At 31.7% G+C, this 10,066-nt stretch overlaps 1 protein-coding gene across 1 annotated transcript in view; it reads right to left on the reverse strand.

The window, feature by feature from the left end:
- Window positions 1-3,869, reverse strand: part of LOC148273003 (GAS2-like protein pickled eggs) — a gene marked incomplete at its 5' end in the record, with an annotated part of 82,969 nt that extends 79,100 nt beyond the window's left edge. Inside the window, one exon of the mRNA XM_088239277.1 lies at window positions 3,584-3,869. Coding sequence (XP_088095403.1) covers window positions 3,584-3,869 — 286 coding nt within the window. The remainder of the gene's footprint in view (window positions 1-3,583) is intronic.
- Window positions 3,870-10,066: the final 6,197 nt, after the last annotated feature.

The following is a 10,066-nucleotide window of genomic DNA, read 5'->3' on the forward strand; positions in this document are numbered from 1 at the left end:
CACAAGCATAGCCTAAAAAGCCTTAATAAGTTCATAAATATTTAATTTTGTAATTTTGAATGAATAAATAAATAAATACTGTTTGGCGGTGTTTCTAATGTAATGTCCTCCTACTGTGCTTGTTTAATTATTGTCTATGTCTTCGCTTCGGCGAGTGCGTTGACAATTTTATGGGAAGTTGCAAAAAAAGTGAAACCTTAACGGAAGACCGAATCCTTCGCAGTTTTCTATCGAGAATTATCCATGCGGACGAGTCCAGTGAAGGAAAACTGATCGCGAAACGATCATTAAATTCATCGCGTAATTGTGGCTATTGTTCGGGAGATATATAATCACGTTCCTGCTCGGACATTGGCCATACGATTACAAAAACAAAACTAACAATGCTCTTTACTTACACAATAGATAGACGCAGATCGGTTCATATTGGGCTGTAAATGTAAAACTTCTGGAATTTTCGTAAATTCTGTAAATATTTTTTTGTCTTCAAAAACAATCATCATTCCCCCTTTCGAACCCAGTAGAGCAAAGGGCAATGCATTTGTAAACCAAATGAAGCGTATTTTGATCAAAACACTTTACACGAAAAGAAGGTGATCAGTCGTACGCTTCAGTTGTCCAGGAACAGCGAAATATTACTTTTTATTTTATTTTATTTATGCTTTATAAGGTTAGTTCATAACATCTTAAGAACTGATATAAACTTTTAATAATATTACATTTTTTTGCAAAATTTCTGAATAACAAATTTTTTCAAATTAATTTTAAATATTTAATTTTTTTCCATTTCTTTTATTTCTTCAGGTAACTCATTGTACAGCTTCAATCCCTTGTACAATGAGTTTTGAGATTCTGTTTTTTTCCTCATTGGTAATCTTATCTTTTTTTTCCCCTTGTTTCATATGTATGACATTGTTGGTTAAATTTAATTATTGTTTTTATTTTATTCATCCTCTTAATTATTTAATGTATAAAAATTGCCACATTATATTTAATTTGTTGCTTTACTGTGAGCAAGCTAATTTCTTTGTGCATTATTTTTACATTAGAATAGACATTTCTTTTGAGTATAATCCTTATTGCCTTATTTTGAAGAATTTGTATATTTTAAATTTCTCCTTCTTTACATTAAACAGAATGGAAGAACAGTAATTTCTGTCATTTACTGTTAAAACAACCTTCGAAATCAACTTTAAAAAATTTGATGAATTGCTTCTCAAAAATGTTTTGTTTTGTTGCAAAAAATGACAACCCATAGGAAGTTGAATCCAGTTTTGACTATAAATATTTTTTCTTTTGCGCAATATTTTGGAAGCGTTAAATGTCATTGTGGAGGCCCAAAAAGTTATCTTTATACTCGAAAGGTACAGAATATAAAGGGTGAATATTAAAAAATGAAGTTTTGAGATAGAACATTTTAAAGTTTTCAAACCTCTTGGATTTTTATTAAAGTATGAGTATTTAAAAATCTGCTTAATTTAAATAGTCTGTACTGTTTCTCACCAATAAAATGGTTTTCATCAATATGAAATAATCGCATTATTTCTAGTACTTAACCATCCATCCTTTATCCCCTGTGTGCATTTTTTTCTTGTTCGGTCTTAGAAAGTACAGCCTTTATGTCAAATGTTATTAAACAGAAACGTAGACCACGTGAACTGCCGTCGGTATCATTATTAATTTAAAACCCATAAAAACTGACATGCATCCTTTATATGCTATACCCTGCACTTGTTCTCGCGTAGTTGCGTACACACAACATAGTTTAACAACGGTGCACCGCGCGGCACTGTTTTCAAACTTCGCAGTAATTAGATTTATCGAACGCGATAAAAGAAACATTAACTGAAACGAAGCTGGTATCGATATCACTTGCCGATCTATTTTTAGCGTTGAAACCTATTGATTGAAAAATTGGCTTAAGCTTGTATAATATATTGAAGTGTAAGTACATTTCGTAGCTGTTACGCAATTTTCTATTACGCAGCGGAACACATAGCATTTGCCGTTATCTTTCTAATCAAGCTCTAAATACCGAATCAACGGCAGAAAACCAGTTGCAAAATAATTCGTCATCCCGACGCCATTGATTTGGCGAAATGTAATTAAATGATATGAAACTAATATGTATTGTAATGCTTTTAATATCCGAGTCTATTGTTTCAGGACTGACATTGGTTTCGTTGTACGGTCTAGCAAAATTGATTTATTTATTTATTTTATTAAATCACAAATAATTTAAATTTATTTCAACAGAGAGGAAAACATTATTGATAAGGGAATATTGAAGTCTAGGCATTTACAGGGCTTACGACCTGTCACTGGCTGGTTTTACCAACCTGCCTCCGGTTATGCTCATTGGAAGAGCATATTTTTCAGTCTACGCTCAAGTAGGTCGCAAAAATTCTTACCCTAAATACTAAATGCACTCTGGTTAAAGCATAACTACTACCCATTCTAGATTACGCTGATGTTTCCGTGACTGATTTAAGCTGTGAGCAACTCGATAAACTTGAACGACTTCAGAATACATGCATAAGGTACATTTTTGGTCTTAGGAAATATGACCACATTTCTGATTATCGTAGGCAACTGAAATGGCTTAAAATTAGACAGCGGAGAGACTATCACTCCCTCTCACTTATGTGCAATGTACTTCATAGTCCTAACGCTCCTATATACCTGCGTGAAAAATTTCAACGCTTATCAGTTCATGGTTTACCTCTTCGTTCTAATTCTCAAGGCACTCTCTAAACACCCATCTACAATTCCTCTTTCTTCTCTAACTCATATATTGTCCATGCGGCTCGACTGTGGAATCATCTCCCATCCACCATCAAAGATGTTACTACATAATCTCTGTTTAAATCACGTCTGAAGAAACATCTCCTTTCTCTTCCTTAATCTTTCCTCCTTTCTTTTTTCCTCTTTTTTCCTTTTTCCCATTGAGTAATAGTTTTGATTTAAGGTAATTTATAAACAAATACGTTTATTTCTATTTTTATACATATGAATTATAAAAATAAAACTCTTATTTTATTGGTTGGTTGGAAGAAATTGCCATTTAGCAATAAGCCCGCCAATGTACAAATAACATTATGTTCAAAAAGTTTAATAAAAAAAAAACAACAAAAATATAGCACCTGCTAACATCGCTCAACATAAACATAGTTTTCATTAAATGTCTTATAAAAGAATTTGGTTTGTTTCGGTTATTACTGGGGTCCATAGCGCGTCAGGTATCTCTATCCGACACGTCTGCTATTTACGAATAGACTTCAAGTGGATTCCGAAACGTTGGATAACGCGTCTGATATTTACGTACATACATGCATACGGGATCACTCAAAAATACCATACTTATTGAGAAAGTTCACAATTTCAAAACATTTATGTAACACTTTAGTACTTAGAAAACTCGAAGAGCTGCCAATTTGCGTTGTTACATTATTATGACCCGTTAATTTTTTTAATTTGCCATATTGTGTATTTCATCCAATTGGCGTAGATTATTTATTAATTTTTTAGACGTCAGCATGTCAGATACAAAAAAGTGACGAAATTGTATTTGTTTTAGGCTTACCAAACTTGGATCCTTTTCTCGCCACTTCCAGCAGGCAAAGGATGACGTGCTTCTCGTTCTTCCTCATGATGAGGTCGTCCGTCTCGAAGAGCAGGCACTCGAACACGCCCAGCGCGCCGCGGCACCACGCGATGAAGTTGGACACGTTGTCGCGCGCGAAGAACGTGCACGGCCGTGCCGCCGGCAAGTACGGCACGGGCGGCGGGGCAGGCGCGCGCGCGGCGAGCCCGCGCGCGGCGCGCCGGCTGGCGTGCTCCAGAGCCGAAGCGCGCACATTGTTCGCGTGCTGGAAAGAAAGAAAAATAGAATGTTATTTTTTTATGGTCTAAGTTTTTTTGTTACTTTAGTGCGTTTTAAATTGGGAAAATTCTGAGAATGTTTCGATAAGGTGGAAGGCTATTTGGTTTGTACAGTTTTTTACATTATTATGTATTTTTTCAGCGGGATCCAAACGGATTTTTAGCATGAAAACTTGACAAATTATCTACACTGCTCAATGTCGATTTTTCAAAAAATTAATGATAAATTTTTAAGTTGTTAGAATCTCACTTGTCGATGCGTATTGTAGCTGCAAGACGGTTGGTAATTTAGCTTAAACATGAAAATGTTATCAACTATCAAATATCTTAATTTTGTAAATGGGGTCAAGAATTTCAATAGTCCATATGCCCAATAGCTTCAAGACTTGTTTAAATCTAACTCGAATTTTTATAAATGATTTTTTTTAAATATATATTTTTCATGAATACACTTAACTCATTGTCAAATTGATTATTAATGCAATTGAGGCCTAGATATTTTACCGTTCATGCGCTCTGTAGCTGCAAGACGTGCTGTAATCTGGCTCTTATCTGCTTTAATTGAAATAAATCACTATTGGAAATGAGGAACTAGAATCCCAATTGTCCATGCGCTATGTACATACGTAGCTGCAAGACGTGCTGGGATATTTATTTACTGTACGGCGCTCTTGAGATGATTTTCCCAAAAATGGCGACATGTAAATTATTATAATATAATATTAATAATAAAACAGATTACCAAACATTCAAAGTATGATATAGATTTTAATTATTAAAAATCCAAAGATGTTTTCGTTCCTATTTGCGGTCTATCCTAATACATTGTAAAATCTTGATAACTTATTTTTAAAAGCAACATTACGCAAACAAATGAGTCGTGTTTACATTTACCAAATCATTACAAAAGATGACCTAGTCAGATCTCCCCGTGATTGATGAAGGATCTTTTAGACTAAAAATTAAAAAAACAATCAATCATTAAGGATCGTATTTATTTAAACATCTTAAGACGGCAGTAAAGCTAATAGAGTTAAGCCACAATATGTCAAAAATATTTTTACCGAACTAGCACTAATTTTGTTGGAACAAAGCCAAACAATCCGAAGCCTCTTTTTACACGTTTCAAAATAACACGGTACAAAAATTAAATTTTATTTATTTACATACAAAAGTTTATTGTACATTATTTGAGACAATAAGTCGCAACTCCATGCGACTAAAAGTCCTGTGTTGAGATGGGACGAGCAATTATATGACACAGACACGTGAGTATATCACCACAAATATAGGATTAGAAACATAAAAAATAATTTATAAAAATATAAAAAAACACTTATATGGCACATCAATATGGTAAACAGTAAACTTAAGCATTTGGAAAACCATCAAGGAGTTTCTTACTAAGGAAAATCCAGTCCTTAACTCCTTTCTTGAAAATAATTTTTGTCCTTGAGAATGAATGTTTGGATAATTTATATAGCGCCATTTTTGTGAAAATCACCTCAAGGGCGCTTAATACGTTCTTCCAAAATATTGAACACTCTTACTGCGATAAATGAGAGATGTCTCTGAGCAAAGGTCGGTCGTATCGTAATAAATAGAAAATATCAAGGTCTAAATTTGTTGCAAACGAGAGGGATTTTTTCGTTTTGTTGCAACAAATTTGAATCTGAATAACTCCCTAAGAAATCCAGCCTGTCTACAAACATTTTGACATACTTGTGTATGTGTACATTGTTGATTAAACCAACTATGATACAACTGGTATAAGAAGAAGTATAAAGATTAGAAAACTGTTTTTAGGCGTTTCAGGCGTCGGCCTCGTGGTGTAATAGTCAGCGCGTTTGCCTACTATGCAAGATATCTCGGGTTCGATTCCCGATATGGTTGAAATGAAATATATTTTTTTAAAAGTGTTTTCACACTGGAATATTTCATAGTCCTTAGACTGTACCTGAAGCGTAAGACTGATCATCTTACCTTCATGTATAATAAATAAAACATTAAAAGCAAAATAATAATCATTTTGATATAATACAATATGGTAAAAGTACATATTAAAATAGCGTATCAGGGACTAGGACGGTTTTTGCATTAAAACAAAATGGAATTCAGATTTTTATTTCAACTAAAAAAAGCATTTTTATGACGAAAGTGGACTTGGGTGTATTATTTACGTATAAAATGTCTAAATGAAATAATTTCTGAATGTTTTACTTAAAAACGGCAAAAAGTGTACTTTCGTGTTTTATCCTCTAAGCTACAGATACTTTATTATGTATACACTTGTAAATGTACAAAACAAGCGTCCTAGGTACGTGAGAAATCATTTCAAGTGATTTCTAAGCAGTTCTGACGTATTTCGATTGAATTGTCGATAAGCGTTTTTTCCGCAGCTTTAAAAGCCACCTACGTAGGCGAATTGATAGACTTAAAAATGTGTATACAAATATAAGACCGCAAAAATTAAAAACAAAATAATGCATTGATCACTGTTTACTTAAGTCGCCCCTTAAAATTCGTATCGTATGTGTATTTTGCCTGTTTAAAAAAATCGGTAGTACGAGTATATTCGAAATATAAAAAAACATTATATTGACTTATGATCTCAAAATATGTAAGTAAGGTATGGAAATGAAAATATTATTATCTGTAAATACACATATCTGTATTATAATTTTCGGAATGAACGCAGACCCAATAAATGGTGACACTTATTTTATTTATTTATTTATTTTATTTGATTAACATAAACGGCAAATCTGCCTTTTACAAAAATTTATAATACTAACATATTTGGCTTAATATATATTTTTTTTAAATACATAAATTTCCTTTTACCCAAGATAAAAATAAAAAAAAACCTAAAAATTATACCAGAATTATAAAAAAAAGTTAACCTAAAAATGTTAAAGCGAAAAATTTCCTAATATCACGTTCACGAAATTGCCACTACTTTTTTACAGTAAAAAAGGTTTCAGTGCGGTTTCTAAGTTAACGCGGAAAGTTCAGCTTATGACATAAACAAAGTTAACAATATTATCTTGCACAGCGAAACTAATCTGTTTGACAGACATAACACACACGATTGTAAATCAAATAAGACAAATTTATTTTAAATAGAGAAAACCGTAAAACTATTTGACGTTGAAAACAAATATGGCCTCCAAAGGTCAACGCAAAGTGACATCTAGTCATTTGTTTGAAGCGAATATTATCAATAATAATCACCTTTATGAGTGTATAAGCTAGGTATGCGACGTTGCACAGAATAAAAATAAGTAACATTGTTTTATCTATGTATTTAGGAATAATAACATATTACTCGAGCCCTGATAATAACAAAAAGTAAAAAAGTTATCTCTAAGACTGCAGTCTGATAAAAATGAAAGAAATCGTACGATTTCGCCATTTCAAAACGTATTTTTTTCAGGAAAACGCGATTAAAAAAATAAAGTCAAATAACATTAAATAAAAATATTTAATTATTAAAAAATATTAAATACGCTTTTTGAAATTCTGACTAAACTTAGGTTAATTGGTACTCATATAAAAACAAAGTATTTAAATAAAATTCGATTACTTTTTTTGCCATATTTTTTTTTGGTAAAAATAAATATTTGCGTTTTTATTATTTACCCAAATATTTAATTTTAAGTTGCCATTTTCAACAAGTTGTAAATAATTCACTATAAGAAAATGAGAATCAAGTTAGGATAGAGTGGGATCAAACCACGAGCCTTTGAGCCGTGAGTCCAAGACACCAGCCACGGGACCACGACCCGATTCAAATTAACCCTTTTGAAATTAAGAAAAAACTTAGGTACATTAGTACTTCGGTAGCATAATAAAATATTATATAACTGAATAACAAATTAAATAATAGGTAGTAATTTTATTTTAAATATATATTTGTTTAGGAATATGGGTGTCTAAACATTTCACTTTACTGAAAAACCTTTTTTTTTGCGTTAATTTTTTTAATTTAATTTACTTTCCTTTTATTTTTTTCAAGCTGTGATGTGATGTGATCATTTTGCATTAAAAACTCAAAAATGAGAAATTTGCACATACTTTAGTTTTTCAGGTTGCGATATTATACCGTATTTTTGGACCATAAGACGTATTTTATTGCTCTTAAAATTCAACTAAAAATAAGGGTGCGTCTAATTTTCCGATGCGTCTTATAATCCAAAACATTTTTTTTCTAAAAATCAATAGATACATTTTGGGGTGCGTCTTAAGGCCCGATGCGTCTTATCGTCCGTAAAATACGGTACGTCAATAAATGAGCCAGCAATCCCTTAGAATTGTTCATGGCGTGCGAATTTTAAAAAATATAGTAAATATGAAAAATTATAGATCATAAATGCAAAAAAAGACATTCTGAATAAAAGAAACAGCTAAATATATGCGAAAATAATACAAGGCAAATATTTTATATCGTTATTTATTTATTAATATACACGGCACGTAGTGCCTTTTACCTAACAAAAAATATATATTGTGTAGAAATAAACACTTCAATACAGTAGATAAAAGAGTAAAAAAAAGCGTAAAAAGTGTATATATCACAATGGTTTCATCAATGAACACGCTTACATATTGTGTTAAAAAAAATAAAAAGTCATTGTAAGCAAATATATATACTATAAAACTGTGGAATTTTATCTACAAAAAATATATCAATTTTGTTTTTGTTTTTAGATTTACTATATCTATAAAAAGCGACATAACGATAGCGATGTCATTCCGTTTCCTTTTTAATATTCTATCCATTGCCATTGATATCTGCTCTAGGCAATATCTATTTATGGTTTTATTGTTAGGAAATGGAAGATAAAAGACGTCACAGAACTTGGCCATGGCGAGGCGTATTTAAGATAAAATCACTGCAAAAGGTGAAACAATCTATAAAGAAAAACTATTGATCATTCACTATCCGTTCCAATAGGTCACAGTTTGCTTATTGTGTCGTCATTAGAGGCTGTTCTCTTCAATGACAAAAGGAATGCCGGGAATCGTAAAAATGCGCATTGCAAATAATGAAATAATGATTCCACGGGGTCTTCGAACTCACAAAATTGAGGCTTTGTCATCTCACAACCTTTACCATGCTAATTATCATAGAGTTTACTTAACCATCGCGTTTCCCTTGTTTCGATAGCTTTGTATTAGCCATAAAATTGTGATTTTTGACTTGAGATTCCTAAGAAATACACCAGCGTAGACGTAAAAGATTATTTTTAGACTCTAACGGTTTTTTACCTTTAATATATTGTTTAAATTGTATTTTGTTTTATTATTTAACTTTATTTTTATTTATTAAGGAAAAACAACAGTTGTTTTATAAGATACAAAACATAAAAAATAGTACATACATCCAGTTAAAGTTTTTCACAAATATAATGAGAGAACATGTTCCACAGTAAAGAGAAAAATAATATATATTATATAAGACATGAGAAAAAAAAGAGCTCTTAAGAAGGTTAAGGGATGAGGAAATAGAGTGGAGGAGAGGAATTTTCATAATATAGTTGACCAATTCAAAATTTTGATATTATAAGAAAATAAACATAATTAAAGGAACATAAACTTATTACACACTGCCAAATGTTTTATTTTACAGTGTTTGTTTTTTTTTCGTCACAAAAAGACACAAAATTTTGTATTAAAAATATCTAAATGGGGACAAAGCAAATTAAATTTGGAGCAGCTACGATGTATAAACGAGTTTTGAACATATATTTTTATGGGCAATAATTTTTTTTTTTAAATGAACTCGTTGTGTTGACTTGTATGAAAGATTAACTAGTTTCTTCTTTTTCTAGTTTCAACCCCCTGATTTGCAGTTTGGAGCAAACTCTCGCATCTTGGTCCTCAATGTCTCTTTTTGACTAGCCATAATATTATGTGTAGTTCACATAATTGAACGTAGTTATGCAGAAAACTGCCAGTCTACAATTTTGAAAAAATGAGACATTGGTATTATCGGGTGCAGTAGTATCAATTCTATGTTCTGCTAAAAACAGCCAGACCGCTTTCATACAAAAAGCTGTAAAATCACCTTCTGAAACTAGTGTCGATCACAAAAACGGCATTTATATGGCATTATAGAAAAATCTAAACGTGAGCCAGACAATCTAGAAAAGGCAATAATGTCTGGCCGAGTTGAATGTAG

Source organism: Micrasema longulum, unplaced genomic scaffold, assembly GCF_059751315.1.
Source record: "Micrasema longulum isolate JH-2025_06_02 unplaced genomic scaffold, ASM5975131v1 h1tg002110l, whole genome shotgun sequence".
Classification (NCBI taxonomy): Eukaryota; Metazoa; Arthropoda; class Insecta; order Trichoptera; family Brachycentridae; genus Micrasema; species Micrasema longulum.